Source organism: Alnus glutinosa, chromosome 9 (assembly GCF_958979055.1).
Source record: "Alnus glutinosa chromosome 9, dhAlnGlut1.1, whole genome shotgun sequence".
NCBI classification, from domain to species: domain Eukaryota; kingdom Viridiplantae; phylum Streptophyta; class Magnoliopsida; order Fagales; family Betulaceae; genus Alnus; species Alnus glutinosa.
Genome location: NC_084894.1, coordinates 11,186,788 through 11,209,312, shown reverse-complemented (window position 1 = coordinate 11,209,312; position 22,525 = coordinate 11,186,788). Strand labels below are relative to the sequence as shown.

At 40.8% G+C, this 22,525-nt stretch overlaps 1 protein-coding gene across 1 annotated transcript; it reads right to left on the bottom strand.

Moving 5' to 3' along the window:
- Positions 1-8: 8 nt before the first annotated feature.
- On the bottom strand, positions 9-19,204 carry LOC133877369 (BTB/POZ and MATH domain-containing protein 4-like). Its single transcript, XM_062315645.1, has 4 exons — positions 18,525-19,204; positions 9,363-9,708; positions 8,966-9,245; positions 9-719 (listed from the first exon to the last, which is right to left on the bottom strand). The coding sequence occupies exons 1-4, from the start codon at positions 18,899-18,901 to the stop codon at positions 532-534; spliced, it is 1,191 nt and encodes a 396-aa protein (XP_062171629.1). The 5' UTR covers positions 18,902-19,204; the 3' UTR covers positions 9-531.
- Positions 19,205-22,525: the final 3,321 nt, after the last annotated feature.

Sequence of the window (22,525 nt, the reverse complement as noted above, 5' to 3'; positions counted from 1 at the left end):
AAATAATCAAACAAGCAAATCTAAAGAAAGTTTCCTATCCAATGAATCCGTTTGCACGAGTCAAATTACTACCATAACTATTTAACAAACACTGCTGCTTGACTAGGCAGGCATACGTATCATAGATCCATAATCACTAGCATCACTCACCTAATGAATATTGGACGCATTATACAAAATCAGTGAATTAAATATAAGCATGCCTATCACCCTACAAATCTATCATCCCACCCCTATGAAAAGAAAGCAACGTTTCTCTTTTACATTAAGGGGGGGTGGGGGAAAAAAATAAATAACCAAAACAAACCCATTTATTTATATCCACATTGAAAAATATGGGATTTGTTAAGCACATGGCAGATCCTAAAAAAACCACCTCCTTTTAACATTTTTACTGATTGCAGGCATTTTTAACACCAGAATGTGTCTTTTGCAATTTTTTTTTCGACATTATCACCTGCATTTTTTTTTTTTTTTGATAAGTGACATTATCACCTGCATTTTACAAGACAACAATCAGGCATCCATGCATCAGGTTCTTTGCCTCACCCTTCTGCCATTTGTATCTCCACCATCCGAAAGTTGGGCCCAGACACTCCGAGATTTCCCCCCTCCGCTGCTGCAATCCTCCTCACAACCGGCAATTGTCTTTAGGAGCTCTGACTGTAGTGACGGGCAATTTTCTTTCAGGTAGTGGAACCCATCTGATCTCATCACAGCTGCATATGAAATCCGAACCAATATGTTGAGCACAAGGAAAACGAAAAAAAACATAATAGTGGGAGGAATGATAGATTCTGCCCTCAATTTCAGAAACTTCAGCTCATCATATCCGAACCAATATGTATACGCTTTAAGAATGAGATATTACACAATAATGTGCCAAAAAAGAAAAATTCAGAAAGCACCTCTGATTAGGTTAACTGTGCAGTTTTAACAAGAACATAAAATAATGTAAAACATTTTATTGGAAAATCTCATGCCCCATTAAAATAAAAAGAATTTACGATGAAAAGCTCATTGTCCATTTCTAATGTGGCATAATTCTTTCTACAATCCAGCATGTCCCATTGAACCAAGGGAAGAATTGACAGTGAGAAAGCTTGCATGAAGGCAAAGAAAAATAAAAGTTACTAGCGCCCTTTCTTTTAATATAAAACTCCATTCAAAGCTTCAAGGACAGCCATTCACGGAAATCATGAACAGAAATGCCCCTTAAACTCCACAACAAGTAACAATAGAGGCCAAAAGAAATATCCTCCAATGTAGCTCTACTGAGTTATCCTACACTATTCCTATTGTGATCCTTCAGTAATAATCAAGAGGACACAAATGACCAAATCTCTTCCCCAACAGCAGCAAAGTTCATAAAGGCTAGTGCTGGTACTATATTGTCATGAAATTGATGGAGGCATTTGGTGGCAACTTGCTCCCACATAAGTTACACAACCACGTTCATGAGACCATGGTTGTCAAATTGATCATCTTTTCTGAAGAAAAGCATATTAGTCAACCCATGGCATTGACTTGTAAAATGTAGAAAAAACTTTTTTTAAAAAACATTTAGTAATACAATCTCATAAAGAACCGTAGAGGGACACAACCTAAATACAGAGGAAGTATACAAAAGAAACACCCGACAAAGAAAAAGAACATATCAAAAATTAGAAAACGAGAACAGCTGTACGCAGCCATCCGTTTACATAAAGAGTTTTGAACATAATGACTTTTCACTCTATTACCGTCATCTCACAATCTTCAAAATTTTGAGCATTGTTTTCTTCTCCAAATACATCACATTAAGCACAGATGAATCATCTTCCAAACTTTTAGATTATAGTGGCTTCCAAACTATCCTCTCCAACAGGCCAACAGCTTTGCCACCCATTGGAGCATGACCCACTCTATAATAAATAGACGGAAGATTCATTCCCACAAGTCTCTAGTTACTTCACAATATAGCAAAGGATGATCAATGGTTTCCCTACTCTTCTTACACATTCAATACCAATCCACCACTATGATGTGCATCTTTCTCAAGTTATCCATAGTAAGAATCTTCCCTAAAGCTACCATTCCCCACAACCCCTCCTAATATTTTTTCACACCCCAACCACGAAAGGCCCAATACCCGCATTAAAACACCACCCACCCACATGTTGTCATATTTACATTCCACAACTGATTTCCATAGAAAAAACTTGAATTTCATAAATAAACCGATGCAGGACAGATTTAGAGAATTTGTGTACGTGTATTGTGGTAAGACTCCAGGGCTGAAAGTTAGGGTTTTAGGAGTAGGGATTGGGATAAAAACTATCAAGAAACATGGTTAAGATCAAAGGATTGCAAGAAAGAAGAATCTTCAAAGCTATGAACAGTATAAAAAAAAATGAAGTCTAGGCACAAAAGCAAAGCACCCAAGTTTACAATATTTTTTAGTACAATGGCTCACTGGATCTTAACTGCTCCTAATAGGACTAAAACTCCTATTTTGACTAGTACACAAACACATAATTGGACTGGACCAAAGCATATACATAAAAATGCTCATAAGCTAAATAAGACTCCCCTATTAATCAAAAAAAACCTAAGACCTACAACTATGGCTTACAACTAGCAATTACAGAATCACAAAAATACCTGACACTAGAAAAACCAAATATATAAAAATGAAAATATTATTCACTTGTTAGACTACTGTAGACAATTTTTTCTTGGACCAAAAAGGTTTCTTGCTTAATATTGTCTTAGTCTTAGGCTTCCAAAGAGGATGGCTCTGGTTGTTAATCTGTTTTGGGGAGTTTTCCTTCTTTTTTTGGATTGAAAAAGTGTTCTGATGTGATATAAAGGTAAAAACTATTGTGTGTTTAGGAGTGTTTTGTGTTTTGGTTATTTGTTAATTTTTTTTTTTTATTTTTTTGTAAATGTTGGCACATCCGTCATGGTATGCATCACAGATCCTATATCCATGTGCGACCCAAAAGTTTGTAACAAAGCTTAAGAGGCTACACATTACATGTAACATCCTTTTTAAGATTGCAAATTCCAAATGTACTTTAAGTTTACCAATTTCAAGTGTGATTAAGCACTGTTTATCAACCTTCAATTGTGTGTTGGTGATTCATGTTACATGATAAGGTTCTGGATGGGACTCTAATTTCAATCCCAATTCTTTCATTGCTTCCTCAAATATTGCATAAGTACAATTCCGGGTATCAATTACCAAATAACATGTGTCCCCTATAATTAACTCCATTTTGAAAAAACAATTTCCTCTATGGTCGCTGTCTTCATTCGCTTGAACATCTTGCTTTGTGGCTGTAAAAAGTGGACGGACCCCTATCACTCATCATCTAGATCTAGGTCGTCAAAATTTACTTTCTGAGTTAGTATCAAGGGGTTAAACAACGTCTTCTTCAAGGTCAGTTTGGACTCCTTGCTGCCTTTAGACTTATTTTAGAACTTCCCTTTTCAGCCATAGCAACTGATTTCGAAGGACATTGGAAAGACAAATGGGCAAAACCATGACAAGTACGATACTTCATTCTAGAATTAGAACCACTAGTTCCTAGGCATGAAGAAGAAGCACTAGATAAAGTATTATTGTTAGACGCATAAGAATTACACTAAGGTTTCTCAACTGACTTGTCCTTACTAGCATCTACCATTTTTCTCTCACTCCTAACACACTCTTCTTCCATTTGGTATACAACTTTAATTGATTTGGTCATGGTATAAAGTCTACTTGCAGCCAAAACCGTAGAAATATTAGGATTCAATCCTTGACAAGACTCACATGTTCATTCTGCAGAAATCTCGATCTCATGACCAAATTATAGTTGGTATACTTTTGTACCGCGGAAGAGGATGAGAAGACTAAGACAGTTAAGTTCTACAAGAATTTCCACTGAGTGGCAGTCTAGGGTGGATGGAGTGGCACAAAGAATAGCAAAGTAGGGAGACGTAGTTAAATATTGGAATTTGGAATTCACACATGACTTGTATAAACTCAATTAAGCTGCTCTTTCATTTCTAGAGCTGGGACTCGAGGGCTTTTACCAAATATTAGGTAACAAACTTCATCAACCAAAACCTTTAATTAAAATATTGTTAAAAATCAATGTTCAAATTCTTTATAAATTTTGTTTTACTTCGGAAATCTTACTATTTATTTCATTCTTTAAAATTTTCTTTACTTAAAATTCTCTTTTAAGGCAGATGAGGTTTCTTCCATAAAGCACAACCATAGCAAGGCATCGAATGGCAATGGGCAAAACAATGGAAAAGGCAAGTCCTTCATGGGCAACAGTAAGGCACAGGCGTGCCTATTCTGTGTTTACCAGCAGGGTTCCCCAGGACCATATGGCATGGCTCAACACTTTTATCTATTACAGGTGGCGATGGCTTAAAATGTTGTCAGTGCTTGTAGATGGTGATTACTTAAAATGTCACTCAATATGCATTAAAAAGGCATTGTATCAACCAATCCCTCCAAGTCCCAGATCAATCCATTATAGCACAAAAACATAGCTCACAAAGAAAGGCCCAAGGCATAAGCATTCAATTGCAGCAAGACAGCATTGCATTAGGAGGGTTCATGCACCAACATACTGGCAGAAAGATACGTGCTACCTGCCTAAGTTGTAACATGGGGCAGTTATGCGGCTGCTGGCAGGAAAAGTCAATGCATGGCATTTTATGCAGTAACTGCCTCTGCATTGGTGCCATATACCGAGAGCACCTAATAGAAATGTATCTAGAAAACAATATCCGCATAACTATTGTAACTATAACTATACCCTACAAAAAGGAAATGTCAATAATTTAAATAGCCAATTACTTGGCCACATCCCATCATACACTATTAATGCAGGAAAGTTCTCCTATATGATCTGTGTTTACTTGGTGCCTGCATTTCTATAGCCTCACAGGTCCATTAAGTTGAGACTATCGAGTGACTTAGAGCCCCCAAAAGGCAAAATTCAAGCATGAAAGTGAAACATGACCACCAGCAAGATGCAACAAACCCTTGAAAATAAAATGTGTCTAATGACTCACATAGCAAGACCGTAAGGAAGAAAGTGATTCATCCTGTCCACATAGTGAGTAGGTATTTGGAAGAATGCAACTACCGCTTATTCAATTGATATAATAACAATCTGTATATGCAAAATGTAGCCGGAACCCCACCTTCAAGGAAGGTTGTCCTGTTCATTTCTTAAAAAGGAGCAGCACCAAAGTAAGCTTTGTTCAATGAGAACTCACCAATCCATACGCCATCAACCTTCCAAAGTTCAATAATGTCATTTCAAAACATGACAAATAATTCTGAGAGAAAACTGGCTCGGTACTAAAACTAGGACTTCTATGAAAAATAACATAATTGTGCTATCAGTCACTCAAACTAAGATTTGTCTATACAAACACAAAATCTCTATGGCAACCCCCCAAACCATAAGGACGCATATATTTGGCATGAATATTTTAAATGTTAAATCTGCCCACGTTTTCAAGAATATTTTCCAAAAATCACTTGCATTACTTCTTCCTTATCCACACATGGCAAATAGATGGAGAAGCTGCAATGAGATTTTTTATGGGATGGGGTAGGTGAGGAATTTAAATTTTGATTTACTGATTATTTGTTCCCCCTACCATCATTGGGAGTTGGGAGTGCGAAAATAGAGCACACTCAACCAAGCACTGCTAGGCAAATGGTTGTGGACATATGGTGGAGGGAATCATTTTTATAGTCGTTATTGATGTAAAAAAAAAGGGGGGGCCGCATGGAGCGGCTGGACCACAAAAGTGGTAGGGTTATCACATATCTTCTAGGCAAATTGAAAGATAAACTCAAATTGTCCCTTGATCACGTCAATTTTAAGGAAAAATATTTTCATAATTTTCAAACTTGGGTAGAAAGGCCTGGTAGGGTTTTTTATTTTCTTCTTGTTTTCTATTAAAACGCCTTTCCATATAGATCAACACAATCTACGCATCTAGTGTTTTCAATAACTGAAAACAACATATACATATCCATATAACATTATAACCACATATACATAGATATAGATATATAACTTCATACATGCATGCAATCTCAGCCGGACTTGTAAGTCCATATGAATGAAAAGATAAGAGTACTGAATATATATTTTTCTTGTATTCTCACCCAATATATGTTTTTCTTTCTATGTTCTATCTAGAACTCGACTGTCTCCGCGAAACACAAAAACAGAGAAAGTGGTAGAGAGGTAAAGAGAGATTCAGTGAAGGTCGAGAGCTTCTCTATTTTTCAGTATCTTGGTGCTGGGTTTTGATAGGTGTTTCCAAAGGAACTATCGCCGGTATGGAAACAGGGTTTTTTCCTCTCCTAGCATTCTAGGCTTCCAGAGGATGGAGCGGTGCTTCTCTGTGGAAGCCAAACGCTTCTTCATTTCGGCGAAGTCTGAAGTGGCGGATTTACGCTTGGAGGAGAGGAGAAAGGGGTTTTGTGGGATCATTTTTTTGGGTCTTCAAAGTTCTATTTGGTTGCTGGAAATCGTCGAAGAGGCTGCGAAGTTTTCAGTGAAGGACTTTGTTAAGTATTTCCGGGAAGATGTTAAGGTTTTGATGGTTAGAGGGGGAGAGAACAAGTCTGGCCGCTACTTAGAGGTGTTGGTATTCGCTGAGGGTGGTCGGAAAGGGGCTATTTGGCTCCCAGAAGGCCGTAAAGGTGGAGGGTGGGCTCGGTTTGCGAGTGAGCTGCGGAAGATGACATCCTTCCTTGTCTCTAAGGATCGTCCTGAGTCGTTCACATCGAAATGGCTGGGTGCGTCTTCTTGTCGGCAGGATGGGTCTCCTTCCTACGTGACCGTAGTTCGGGGGGCAGATGATTCTCTCGTCAAGCATGCAGGGATGCAACGCGCAATTGATGAGCCGAGTGGGTTGGATTTGCTCCCGGAGTCGTGCTCTAGGGTGGTCGATGAAGGAAGGAGAGCGGTGAATTGCTTTGACCTGGAGGAGCAACCGCACGGATCGCCGGAGAATGCCTCTTCACACGGCTTGCCGCTTGATCCGTTGGTTAAGGGTCTGAGTTTTCGTCCGCTGGGTAAGAAGAAGATTCACTGTGCTCACTCTGCACGAGGCGTGTCTTCACTTTTGAATTTGAAATTGTATGCGTGGATACGCAAGCTTGTCAGCTCTACTTGGGCGTTGGGCCGGGTTATTCGGAAGCATTTGGGCCGTTTTGCTGGGTTCGGTTTGGGCCCTAAGTGCAAAGGGTTCCGTTTGGGTCGATTTTGCAGAAACCTTATCTGAGACACATTTTTAGAGCCCCTTTTCAGTCGGTTATCTCTAAGGATGAGGGTCCGGTGTCGACGGCTGATCTTGGGCGTTCTTCTCAGCCGGAGTTATCGTTGCCTACAGTTTATGGGTTGGTTCCGGGGCGACAGGGACAAAACGACCCGTCGACGGCCGGTCGTGGTCGATTTTCTCAGCGGGAGAATTCATCGCCGTCAGTTTCTGGGATGATTCCGAGCTTGTCTCCTGTTCCAGTTTCGGCCTCTCTGCCTAGTTGTTCAAAGCTTGTCGTTTTATCTCAGGTAGACACTGTCGAGCCGTCCCTTCCTTTCTCCTTCCCTCCTTCGCTGGTTGCTCAAACGGCTTCAGCGAATCCCCTTGTTGGGTCTAGTCTTTACGGTGGACATGGTCTTGATGCTGCCACCGTGCCTTGTTGCTCTGGGTTTGTCCCTCCTCCTCTCACAGGGGCGGCCGAGATGGGTGAGAGAATTCGCTCTTCTCTCCCTGTGTTGCAGCCTTTTAAGCCTTTCCAGCGTTATTACCAAAAAGCCAGGGATTTCGGGGAAGGTCAAGTGAAGTGGAACGATGGGCTTCTTGCTGATTCCATGGAAGCTTCGATGAAGACTGGCGGCTTTTGTAATAAGGCTTCGGTTGTAGAGCCTTATTCTAAGGAAGATTCTGCAGCTCCCCCTTTGAAGTCTTCTGCAGATACGACGAGCAATGAGAAGAAGGTAGTGAGCAATGGGAAGAAAGGCTTCCTTCAGAAAGGATTTCTCAACCAGAGGCCGTCTGTGTTGGCCCCTTCTACCAATTCCTCCTTGCCTTCTGAGTTGGCCCTGTCTTCGACTCCGGAGGACAAGGAAGTTGGTATTGTGAGGGACAGCAGCATTACCAAGTATCAACAGTGGCCGGTTGGGTTCGATCATTCTGAGGAGGCCTTGGTGTGGGAGCAGGATGAAGAGTCTTGGGATGGGGTGCCAATGGTTTGGGAGATGGATGATGGTCTTGATGTGGAGTCATTGGCAATTCACGATGCTATTTCAGAGGATTTTTTTCGAGATCGTTTGGTAGCTCGCAAAAAGACTAAAGGCAAGAGGGAGCTTTTGAATTTGAAAAGCTCCGTTAACTATGGAGATGTGAGTGCTCCCTCAAGTCGCTGAAAGGATAGGATCCCTTGACGTAGGATTGTGTTCTCCTTGGTGGGTTTTGTGGTCTTGGGCTGTTCGGTTTGTAGGGTTTGTTTGATGGGTTTGTTTGGGATCCTTTAGGTTCTTTTGGGCTCTTCTTTGGCTAGCTTTTGGTTGCTTCTCTGTATACTTCCGGTGTACTCAGGGGCGCCTTACGCTTTTAAATAAAACTCTTATTACTTATCAAAAAGAGTACTGAAAATCCACAAAAGGACAGGTATTGCAAAGGAATGCCCTGGAAACGAAATTTGATGACTTCTTGGCAGCAAAATTTTGAAGAAACCAGTTTCTTTTTATTTGTTTCCCTCGAACATAGAAGGAAAGTTGCAAGCAAAAAATAATGACCATTTGAGTCATTGCCAGCATTCTGGTGAAATGCCATTTTAGTCAACATTTCTGAACTAGCATGCAAAAGGAATTTATTTCATCTTTCCAATTTTTTTCAGAAGACTTTAATTTTGAGGAAAATACCATGTGTTAACCAGAACACATACCTGCAAGGTTTTCAGAGGCAAATCTCAGGCAAACAGCTTTTAATTCTGTGGCATGACAGCGGTCAGCCAAGGCCAGAATTTCAGCAACAAAGTTCACTGATATATCCTTGCAGATATGAGACTCACACATCAATTTGAGCCTCTCCAAACCATACCTATCTGCTGCTGCTAACAACTTTGCTGTCAATGTCTCAGATACTGGAGATGGACAAGATGAGCTTGATGATTCAGACTCCACATCTTCTGTAAGGGAATCTTTGTATATAAAATGCAGCATGGCCTATTGGACATACCACGACAAGCAGTAGTGAACTGTAAAATACCACCACAAGAGCACAAGTGCTGACCCATGCCTCAACACTGACAGAAACGATAGAGAAGTAGGAGGATATTTTACCTTAAAAACCTTAGGTTCAAGATCTGTTACAACAATCTCCTGCTTATCTTCCTCTAACCCATCGAAAAATTCAGATCGAAATAAGGGGGACCGAGCAGCCAGTACTAACTTATGACCATGAAATTTTTCCCCCTCCACATCAAAAGTAACATCTGACCCTTCCATATTTTCCAGAAGCATGCCAAAATGTGCTCCAATATCAGATTCTGGGACCCGAATTCTGTATAGTCGTGGACAATCAATTGCTGAAACCACGACTCCAACAGTACAGTTGATTTTCAAGCAATCATCCTTGAGGTAATCTGAGCTTTCAAGCAAAGTTCGTCTGAAAAACCGCTTGTATCCCCTAAATTGTGGCACAAATAAACAAGATTTAACATCTTGCAAATGATATCAAGTAAAAAGATAGCTGCCTTGATATGTTTAAGTTTGGGAGTTTTAAAGTAGGAAGGGCTACCAACCAGCGAATAGCCAAAAGAATGACCACAAAAACCATTACATTTCAGGTTATGGAAAAACAAGAACAGCTCATAACAAAAACAAAAGGACAAAGAAGAATAAACTGGCAAAAAACTGTCCTGCTTGTGAAGTAGCAGAGTGGAGAAATGGCAATAAAAGTTTTTGATATTACAGTCTGAGCAAAAGAATCCCATCGCATCACATTTGGATCAAAGAAAAAAAAGGCAGCAGCAAAAAGTAGTACAAGTAAAATGACAGATCTTACGCTAATAATCATCAAAGCTAAAACTATAGTTGGTTCTACAAAAATTGAGAATGAAAGGTCAGGAATAAACATTACACGGTACATTTCAAGTGTTTGTTGACTAGACATCGTACAAGTTCGGATAACATAACAAAGCTACTTTATTACATGATGGGAGATGAAGCTAGTGGTAAAATGTACTTACTATAGGGTGTAGGCCACACATTGGCAGAAGATCCCAATAAGGGATACTTGTATTAATCCAAAGGAACAAGTACTCTTCATTCTGAAGGTACTACAATATTGAAGATGCCAGTAGAGAATGATACACCTAAGCCACTATGAAACAGATACTGGTAGAAGTTGAGCACAGGGCAAACTTGTTACCCTCCTGTGACGACTACAGACAACCAGAAGATAATATAACTAGGCATTGGCCTGTTCAGATATATAATCTTGCTCAAGCTGAGCTTCTGACATGGTAACTCCAGCTTCAAGGGGAGCTGTTGTATGGACCTCTTATATATTATACATACAAAGAGTAATGTCAATTCATTATGCTTTTCTGAATTTATAATAGAATTATAGGCTTTCACTTTATTTCTCCTCATCCTCCTCCTCGACAAACTAATCTAGAGAAAGGATATATTTAATCATGAAGAACAAAAAGAGCAAGTAGATTTCATCATTATATCAAAAAACTTTTATTCATCCAGAGAACCTTGGCTGCTTTTCTCGCTTATTGCTCTAATTTTTTTTTTGTATAAGTGCAAATTTTATATATAACAACATAAGGCACCCCTAGTACACACAAAATATACGAGAAACAAACACCTCAACACCAACTCGCCCCAAACAACATCCCAGAAAACAATCCAACCCCCTAAGGGTCTAAAGCTCTCAACCCACAAGCTTATCCTCCCAAATATGCTCCTCATTAAGGGCAGAAAGGAAAGCCACAGTCTTATTCTCTTGCCCCTTGGACCCGAACCCCACCGTGGAACATAACAGAGACCACCCCAAAGGAGAGAAAGGCTGGACATCACCTGCAAACTCAATCACCGAAGGAGCATCAAGCAACAAGCTAGAGAAGTGGGACGACGCAGAATCATCGCAATTTGCCAGAAAAGGAAAGGACGAGCTCGTCTTGAGAAACCCCCGCTTGAGAAAGCCCACATCATCATGCTCTCCTTGACCCACAACCAACTTCGGCTTCCTCATGTCCTTACATTTGTGCTTATATTGAATCAAAGTCTTAGGCGTGGAGTCTTCCAAGGATAATTTTTGAAGGAACCCTACCTTCCGGCGAACCCACCTTAGGTGAAAATTGAGGAAGAGAAAACCTTGAACCAGTAGAACCAGCACTCAGAACCAGCCCTGCTTCCTTCCTCTTCCACCACCCAGCATCAACGTTTTCCAACGCCACAGCCTTCTGAGCTATGAGAGGGGGATACCCGTAAGGCCAAGAGTATCTGAGAACCACTCTTCAACGGCAGCACTGACAATCACCTTCGAACCTCTGTTAGCCTTGGACTTACGGAAGTAGAAATTCAGAGGCTTAGACATCGTCAACCCACGCCCCAAATCAACATGACCGTGTACCTGGGGGTATGATAACCTCTAAGAAGCAATAATCTTCTCCTGAACAGCTGCTGAGGAAGTGGCAGAAGTAATCGGAAAATGAATAAGAAGAGAATCGGTGCCCGGATCCAAACTCGAGTCCGAAACTGCATCTGGACATTTACCCGGATCCAAAACCAAACCCGAGCCCAAACCAAACTCCGACACTATAGAAGTGAGCTCACACCCCGCAGTTACAAACCCTCTAGCCTTCTTCAAGATGGGCTTAAACCCAACCCGAGCACTCCTGACACCTAGAGAGAGTTTGGGCTTCAGACCCAGCCCAAAGAACTGGGCCACGGTCATTGAAACGGTCCAAGTCTAACCTGAGGAGTCCGAGACTCTTCTTCCAAAATCTAGGATACTCCAGCTTCAGCTTCCTAACCTTGCCGCCTCCATGACTCCGGATCTTCTGTTTCTTCTCGATTAACCCTTGTGACTTCTCCTCCAAATTAAAGCAGTTCACCGCCACTCTCATATCCTCTTCATCTCTAATCAGTGACACCGGCATCAGATCCAACTCGTGCATCTCCGCCATCAGCACTGGCGTAGCCGAGATCTTAACAGAAGAACCAACCGCCCCACGCACCATCTCCGCATAAGACGAAATCACCCCACCCTTCTGAAGGCTAACCCCAAAAGAATGCCCACTAGAGGAATTCTGCAACTCCTTCTCCTCCGAAGAACCCTCTGCAACCACCATCGACCCAAACGTTGATTCTAGAAACACCACCATCTTGCTAAGCTCACCCGCAACTTGCCTCCAACCCTGCCCTTCTCGACCCTCAGGGAACCAAATAAACCCTTTACGGGCACCAACTACGAAAGAGGCCACCCCCAAAAAACCTACTGGCCTGATTTCCTCCTCTCCGAACAATCAGCACCTTCAAATCCTCCTGAAAAGACTTAACAAAATCTCAACCCCCGGCATCTTCAGCGCCTCCTTCACAGTGGCCACCAAGCAAAACACAGTGAGCCCAAAACCACCACCCCTGAGAAATACTTCTTTTTTCCTCCAAACGAAGCTCTGATATACCAAACTTCGCCCAAAAAAAAAAAAAAACTGCTTCCACAACAAATCTACGCTCCATGACTAGCCTCAAGCATCAAGCTCCGAAAAAACGCATCCCGGAGGACAAGCCCAGAAAATAATGGGGAAAAAAAAGTCTAGCTATGCCTTGTTCTCAAACTTGTATCAATGTAAATTAAACAATCTATACCACTTTAAGAAGTTGAATATCTTAAGCACTTCCCACATTTTATTAGACAAATAATACCCCGCCAAACCAAATTCTTGAATACAAAACCTGTATCCCATAAACTGCATGAATTTTTTTTTTACAAGTAAATGGATTTCATTAAAAACCAACGGGTACACCCAAGTACATAGGAACTATACTAGAGAAACACCTAAACAGAAAAGGAAGAGAGATCATAAAAGTCATGAAAACTAGAAACGCGAAAGCAATCATAAGCAGTTATCCATTGAAATAGGGTATTGGGGAAGAGGAGGGGGGGGGGGGGGGGGGGGGGGGGGGGGGGGGGGAACCGTTAGCTCCACTATCATCTCAATGTCTTCAAAGCTCCAATCATTTCTTTCTCTCCAAATGCACCACATCAAATAAAGCGAGATCATGTTCCACAAAGCTTAACTTTGAGAGTTACCAATCTTTCTTCTCCAAAAAGTGAGGAGATCTCTCACCTGTCGGGGCATGACCCACGCTAAGCCGCATAAACCAAAGACAGTACCATAAGGCACTAGCTATCTCACAATGGAGTAAGATATTACACATTCAGCACCAATCTACTACAACGATATTCCACTTTCTTAAGCTGTCCACTGTAAGTATCTTACCTAAAGCGACAGACCAAGCAAATAAAGCCACCCTCAAAAGGGCCTTGCTCCGCCAAACACACCTCCAAGGGAAGGGATTATTGTCATTGGGGATCAAGACATTACAGAATGATTTTACATCAAACAAACCTTTCTTGTAGGGTTTCCAACAAAGCTTCTCAGCACCATCCTATTCCAGTTCAATGAAATACATCTGGTTGAAAAATGAGGAAAATAATTCTAATTCCCAATCATGCGCCTCTAACAAAATTAACCCTCTACTAAAGGGACCATTTGAGAAGTAAAGATGATCTTCCACGGAAACATCCATAAGGCAAGCATTGCTATAAAACTCCGAAAAGACTGCCTTAAGGGGTTGTTTCCCACACCACACATCATGCCAAAAACTAATCTTTGAGTTACCACCCACCTTGAATCTAGAAAACTAGAGAACTCATCCCATCCCCTCCTAATGAACTTCCATTGACCCACCCCGTAAGACCCAGAGACTTCGTTATAGCACCACTCACCCACTGACTACCATATTTCACGACCACTACCCTTCTCCAGGGAGCCTTTCTCTCATAGGCATAACGCCATAACCACTTTCCTAGAAGGACTCGGTTGAACAAATGCAAATTTCAAACCCCAAAACCCTTCTCAAAGATTGGAGAACATACTTTTTGCCATCTCATTAGGTGGAATTTGGTCTCTTCATCCATACAGCCCTACAAAAAATCATGTTGCAACTTCCCAATTCAATTGGCAACGCTAGCCGGGAGGGGAAACAAAGACAAGTAGGTAGGAAAATTAGATAAAGTGCTCCTGATTAAGGTAATCCTACCCCTTTAGACATGTACAACAACTTCCAACCAGCCAAAAAATGTTTCACCTTCTCAATAATGCCATTTCAAATAGGTTTGGCTTTAAAAGAAGCACACAAAGGAAGACCAAGGTACTTCATAGGCAAATATGAGACCCTGCAACCCAAGATTTTAGCCAAACCTTCTATGTTATTGATCAAACCTACAAGAACCAACTCTGAATTAGCCAAATTGATCTTCAAGCCCGAGACTGCTTCAAAACATAAGAACAAGCATCACAAAAGACTAAGATGATCTAGGTCTGCTCCACAGAAAATTAAAGTGTCATCCCCAAACAGAAGATGAGAGATATCAAAACCAGCAACATCCCCAGTCCCCAAAAAGAAGCCAATCAACAAACCTCCACTCACTGCAGTAGAAATCATCCAACCCAAAGCTTCCATCACAATGACAAACAGCAGTGGAGACAGAGGATCCCCCTGTCTCAAGCCACATGAACTACAAAAAAAAACCGATGGGAGCGACGTTCACCAATACAGAAAAAGGTACCAAAGAGATGGGCTATCCAAGTACACCATTTCCCCCCAAAACCGCTCCTCCTTAGCATGTACAACAAAAAACCGCAATTAACATGATCATAAGCTTTTTTCTAAGTCCAATTTGCAAAGTACACCAGCTCCCCAGATTTTATTCTACTATCAAAGCATTCATAGCAATGAGAACAGGGTCTAGGATCTGCCTTCCCTAGGTGAAAGTAATATGAGACTTAGAGGAGGATCTAGTGCCAATACTTTCATATTCTACTAATAATTTTTTTTTTTTTACAACTATATTCTAAAATATACTAATACCCATACAATACTACTCATAGAGTTTTCTGCACACATTTAGGCTGCTTAAAGAATTGCTAATAAGTTTGCCAATGTTCAACTTCAGGGTAAAAATAAAAAATCTGGAAATGCAAGTTCAACTAAATTTCAATTTATCAGGTTTTTAGTGTTTTAATCAAGAGAATGATTATATGCCTAGATACACTAAAAGTTAAACCCAATTCATCTGTGATTTTAAAAAATACATAGCTGAATTATAATTAATATTAACAGAAATATTAAATTTTTATAAGGATATGAAAATGGATCGCTTGTAAAAGTAAAACAAAATTATTTTCTCTCTATGAGGAAAAGCTTCTCTCTCTCTCTTTACCTTAGCAGTGTCGCGTGAAGGCGCGTCACGCTAGGGCTTTGCTATGTTTTGCCATATCAGGGCTCTATCGGCTTCGGAGTATGAGATTATGTCGCATCGGTGCGTTACCGACCGTTCTAATTTAGATCGTGAAGGTGGTTTTGCTTCTTTAGCCGGAGTTTGTTAGTGATTTGTCTTTTTGGTTGCTAGGGGTTTGCGTTTGTTTGCTTCTCCTCTTTGGCAATGGTGCGATATTCTTCTGGGGTGACCGTGTGAGGTTGGATATGGAGAGCCGCTTCTTTGTGGAGGCCAAATCATTCGCTTTTTCAGTGGTAAAAGGTAAGCCAGAGCTCCGGCTAGAGGGAAGGAGAAAAGGCTATGCTGGGGTTGTATCCTTGGGCCCTCGATGTGTCGCCTGGTTGATTGTGACGGTAGAAGAGGTGATGCGGAGTACTGGAGTCGAGGAGTTCGTCAAAACCACCCTAGAGCCTTCAAATATCATCACCGTTCAGAAGGGCAGCAATAGGGCCAGTCGCTTTTTGGAGGTGGCAGATCAAGCTGCGGGGTGCCTGAGAGCATTTATTTTGATGCCGGAAGGTCGTGATGGGCAAGGATAGAGTAGATTCTCTGGGGAGCTAAGCAAAGTAATGGCTTTCTTTGAGGCCATGAGAGGGCTTCCTTCTTTCGGTGACTCTCCTTTTGATGGGAAGAAGAATGAGAATAACTTGGTACTGGGCTGGGACTGTTTCTTGAGCCATCAGCAGAGGAGGAACCTTCAAAGATACTGGATTATCCCTTGGGTAAGAACAAAGCTATTTCAATTCTGTGTGGTGGTGCAGTCGATGCAGATGGGACTGGTTGTGCCACAAACGTTCCATCACATGATGCTACTAATGGGGGTAGGGTTGTGTAAAGCAAAAAGGAGGACCTGTTTTCTCTCCTTTGAGCATGGAAGGACAACTTCGAGAAGGTGCTAGGGGATTTGGGCCGGGTGATGGCTTCGATTTTGGTTGGGCTAGTGAAACTTGGGATGGGTCGTAAGCCCATTGGGCGCAAGACGAGTCCTTGGGCCTTTAGGCGAGCGCACAAGCCCAAGCCTTATCCCATTCTTAAGTCCAAGTCCAAGCTCCAGTTTTATTCCAAATGGCCTCTTAACCTAGTTCCATAATCAGGTCCAAGTCCGACCCAATTCCAAAGATGTCAGAGACTTTGACGAAGGATATGCCAGAGGTTCCATCGACGATTGGTCTGGTCTCGGGGACGTCAGAGACTTTCAGCAGGGGTCTTCGTTGGGTCTGCCCTGACGAGTTCTGGTGTCTCCGATGTTCCTTGGACGACAAGCTCATTGTCGGCGTTCGTCTAGATTATGTCGGAATCTCAGATTTCAGCATCTTCTACTGTGGTGGATCGGCACAGTGATGGAGGGAAACCTAAACCAACGAAGAGTCTTCTACGGCGCAACTTTCTCAATCCTATATCCCTGCCGGTTGCTATGGATCCGAGCAAGGAGGCTTCAGGTATGGCCCCTCCTCTAAACACCCCTACGATTAGGGTCTTTGATGTAGACTTGAATACTGGGTTGGCTCCGGGAGGGCTTCCTAGGCCATAGGATTCACCGAGTGTTGTGGCTAAAGGGCTTCGGGCTATTGATTTGGGGTCCCTGTCTTTGTTGACCTCTAAACCCGTGAAGTGCTATAACCGCAAGAGGCAGGATAGCAAATTTTTGAATATGTACGATAGTGTCGACGTTCTGTGCCCCGCCTCTCTTCTGGTGTGGTGATAGGCTTGGTCCAATGCCAAAAGTGGCCGATTGGATTCAGTCCATATTCGGAGTGGGTGGATAGTGAAGAGGTGGATGGAGATTTCTGGGGTGGGAAGACAAAGATTTTCCTTACCCTTTGGGTGATTTCCCCTCTACCACCCGTTTGGACTGGGCTTTGATGGGGGATCTGAGTGAGCGGATCAATGTCACCTTAGAGGTTACCCCTCGAGAGGTAAAGGGTAGAAGGGAGATTCTGAACTTAGAATGCTCCATCAACAATGATGCTAAGGGAGCATCCTCTAGGTGTGGGAAAGGTAAGACTCACGCTTTCTAGAGTTGAGTGCCTCAAGGGGTTTTCGGGCTTTGTTGTTTTGTGGGTTTTGGGTTTGAGGGCTTGTCGGGTTTGGGATTTGTGGGTGTTCTTGCTGTATCGTTTTGGTTTTCTTCTGCTCTTTTGGAGCCTCTTGTGTATATTGTTAGTGTACTTGGGGGCACCTTAAGCTTTTTAATAAATTACATTACTCGTCCCAAAAAAGAAAAAAAAAAAAAAAAGAGTCAAACAATACACAAAACTTTAGTTTGCACAATTTTTTACAAAACTTTCTTCAGCATGGAATTCATGATCACAGATGTAGTCTAGAAAAGCTACAGCCACCATAACCACTACATTTGTATGTACAAATTTTTCTCTAAATGAAAAAAAAGTACAAAAAAAAAAAAAAAAAAAAAAGGTTATACCAGAATCTCTATTCAATTGCCAACCCACAATGAGTAGATTTTCCTTCTGCATGAATAACATATAGTACCATCGCCCAACAACATCAATAACACCCTTTTCATATCATAACAAATAAATATCAATAAAATTGGATTAAACACTCACAAAATCTAATCATGCTCATAATAAAACCCAAGCACAGCTTCCAGTCAATACATCAACCTTCCCAATAGAAATATAGAATCATAACACGGCACAATTAATCACAATTGAAGTACGCATTACTCTCCAAGTCGTATAAGTATGATTACATTCCAAGACAATATCTACTAAGACAAGATTTAACAGTAAAAATCCTCAATTTCTAGCAAAAGTTCCTCTATGCAACTTGGTTCCAACCACTAAATCACACCACATTTGCACACATAACCACTCAATTAACAATCTCACAGCGTTTAATGCGCTAATACTAATATCAATCACAAACTAGAAAAACACCAGCATTTTGGGGAGGCTTACCACATGCTGCCGCGATACTTGAGCGTGTAGGGACCGCTCTCGAGCGAGCGATCGAAATGGCTATGGACCTTGTGCTTGCCTTTGCCGCTCTGGTCCACGAGCGTCAATTCGAACAAGGCTCTGACATCGGTGCCCTCGCTGGCAAGCGCGATGAAGACGGACACATAGGCGGAATTGTCCTCGGGGTTCTTGCCGTCGGGGTAGAAGTAGATCGCCCACTGGTAGCCTCCTACCGTGAAATTGTCACTCGCGATGTGCTTCCCCACCCCCATGCCCTTGGCCAAGGAGTAACCCTGGATCACGAACTTGTGCGAGCCGTTCTCGGTCTCCGTCACGGACCGCGAGCTCGTCGGAGGGCTCGTCTCGCGCCGCGCCATTGCTTTTGTCGTTTGTCTATCTAGGGTTGCTGAGGGAACGTGAAGCTCATGGAAATGGAGGAGGGGATTGAGGCGGAATTTTTTCAAATGTTGGGGATTTGGGATTTGCGGTGCAGTTAGAGGGAATCGGGTTTTCTCTCTCTCTTCCCGTGTGCGATTTTCAAGTGGCGGAAAGACGGGGGACGAAGAAACAGCTCACCGGGTTGTCGGAGGAGGAAAGTGGACGTGCCACGTCATGGTCCAGAGGGTTCCGAAGTGAGTTACTTCTGTGATCCGAATGTCGGTCCTTTTCTTTTTACCGAAATGACAACGATGTTTTGTGGATTGTGAAGTGGGGACGCTGGTTTTCTGTTGTGATTTGAAAAAGCGGTTTGGAATTAAAAATTTTAAAATGTGTGATTTAAAAATATAATTTTTAAAATTGTAATTAGAATTTGTTTGAGTTTATAATTTTTTTTTTTTTAAAAAAAAAAAAAGAGTTTGTAATTTCAAAAAGTGTGATTTTTTTTTTAAAAAAAAATCTCATTTTAAAATGTGCGATTTCAAAAAGTAATTTTAAAAAATGCAGTTAAGTGTTTGGTAAAATCGCAATTTGGCCTATAAAATTGTAAGTTAGTCTTTAAAATTCTGCATTTTAAAAAAAAAACTTGCAACTTTTAAAAACTAAATTCCAAATAATTCATTTCTGCGATTTAATTTAAAATCACATTTTTTTGTCTACAAAAGCGCAATGTCAAATGCACACCCGAAGTCTTTTTTTTTCAAACTACAAAAAAAATTACAATGTCTCCCAAATAAAACAAAACTTTCCATAGTAAAATTTCAAAAAATAAAAATAAAACTAAAACTCAAAAAATACATATTAAAAAAAAAAAAGACTTGTTATTTCCACTACAGGTGCACAACAGGGGCACAACACCCCCTCAAATGGGGGTGGGCTTCACACACTGGGACCCACCCCCCATGTGAGGGGATGTTGTGCCCATGTTGTACCCATGTAGTGCAAATAATATTTTCCTAAAAAAAATTGGAAAAAAAAAAATAGCCGAACCATCACTTGACCAAATGAGAGTGGCCTTTGTCCAAATGGCCTTTGTCCAAATGGCCTTCTCTTGCAGCAACCCTACTGGTCACAACTTGGTCTAGGCTATCTTTGCAAACAACGAACTTTCGATGGGGAGATCCTGAGTGTGTTTGGCAATACTCTCATCTCTTCCAAATTTATTTTCACTTCTCCCAAAAAATCAAATCCAAAACATTTTAACATTTTTTTTTACTTTTTATATCACGTCAATCATTTTTTATTATTATTCAAATAAAAAAACCAACTACAAAACAAAACTTTTCCTCTTTTCAATAAAACTATTCCAAACTTTTTTATATTTTATATCACATCAATCCTTTCTTACTACTATTCAAACAAAAATTTCACAATACAACCATTTACCATTTACCAACCATTTTTCTGGGTCGGTGGCTTTGCGTGTGAATGAAGTAATTATGTTCCTATCTCATGCGAAAGGGAGAGAAGAAGGCATAAATGTTCTTCTGGGTTTGCAAGCCTATGCCATTAAAATCTTTGAAGAACTTATGCAGATGTTATGGTATATTACTAGATTTTCTTTACTTAAGCATTTGTTATAGTTTGTTATGTACGTTCAATTAAATCATCATTTATCCCAAAAACTTACGTTGATAGGAATATGTGAACTTAATCATTTAATTAATATTTTAACGCTCCCTCTCATGTGTGAGCTCAAATTCTCTTTTAACATGTGAGGATCAACACGTTGAATATTTAATTGAAATTGAATGAATGACTGAAATAAGGTTTGAATTCAAAACTTATGGCTCTATACCATGTTAAATCACCACTTATGCTAAAAGTTTAAGCTGATAGGAAGAGGTAAATTTAATTATTTAATCAATACTTTAACACGTTCAAGCTGGTCTAAGAGAAAAACATGTTGTCCAATTTAATTCAAATAGTGACCACTTGATTACTCTTTTTGTCTCCAAAACCAAACAGTGCTAAATGTACATGAGAATTTATAGCGCTCTCTTTTTAGGATTGCTCAGCTTTTTGTAATGACGATGTTTGTTTCTTCGTGTTGATTGGTTTGGGTTCGGAAACACAGTCAAAATTCATGTTAGGAACAGTACTATGAACTCTAATTTTTTTTTTTTTTTTAAAAAAAAAAATTAGTTTATATTGAATAAAGGGAAAATTACACTTTATCCCTACGAAGTTTCACCCAAATTGCAATTTTGCCTCTAAAGTAAAAAAAAGTTGCAATCGACCCTAACAAAGTTTCAAAAATTTGCAATGTAGCCATTCTGTTAACTTATTTTGTCTTCCCTGACAAAAAGTACAGTACCGCACGTGCGATTTTTGGTCCCAAATTTACGAAAATGCCCTCATTTTTCCACCCGTTGAATTTTGGACTTCACGAAAATTTTTAGTCTCTGGCTAAGTGAAATCGTAGAAGCGAGGTACATTGAACGCGTAATCAAGATCAATGTCTTCGAACTCGTAAAAGAATAATAAAAATCTTGAAAATTTGTGTGACTCATGCAAAATATGCATACGTCTGTGTTCTTGCTGCGTAGTTTCTCTGGCATTCCTAATCAACCAAAAAGTGATTGATGGGCATTTCTCAACTATCGCCGCCCCATTGAGTACCCCACACACAGATATTTTCCAATTTTCATCTCTAATTGAAACAGGTCCAAGTTTGAGTTCACTGTTTTAGCTCACTCTTCCAAGGAATGGTACCTCTTCACGTAATTTTATGTCTTAGATTTTCATCAAATCAAATGTCACCTTGTTCTTGTGCCTCTCAAAGAAAATCACTCAGATATACATGGCGTTTACGGTGACAATCACTTGGATTTCTGGGTGATTTGCTTCTTTCTTTCTCTGTTTTGATTACATTTTTCTGTTGGGTGTCGTTGAGTTCTAGGTGCTATGCTTTCTGGGTACTTTGCTTAATTGAGTTTTCCTCGAAGCACAAGTGGTTGGGTACCACATGGGATTGGAACCAATTGGTACATCGAGGAGAACCATAAAATTCCTGCAACTAGTAGGTACCACATGGCTCTCATAGAAGAGTCACTGAACCGGCACTACTCGCTCTTTGTCCGCGAAGAACTCGACGAATTGTCTGAGAGTTTCACAATAATTGACCCTAATATCTCGAGCCACCCCATCGTGTTCGCGAGCCGCAGGTTACTAAAAATGCCGGGGTACTCGAAAGAGGAGGTGATGGGCAAGAATGGCAGGGTATTCCAGGGCCCCAGGGACCAACCAAAGGTAAGTTATGGAGATCTGCTTGGTTTTCCGACAAGTTATGAAGGAGGCGTTGGAGGAGAGCGAGAGAGGAAAAGGTTGGAAAAATGAGGGCATTTTCATAAAGTTGGGACCAAAAAGCTCACGTGCGGTACTTTCTGTCAGGGAAGACAAAATAAGCTAACGGAATGGCTATATTGCAAATTTTTGAAACTTTGTTGGAGTCGATTGCAACTTTTTTCACCTTGGAGGAAAAATTGCAATTTGGGTTAAATTTCAGTGAGGTAAAGTGTAATTTTCCCCTGAATAAAGTTGTCAACATTATTTTATTTAAT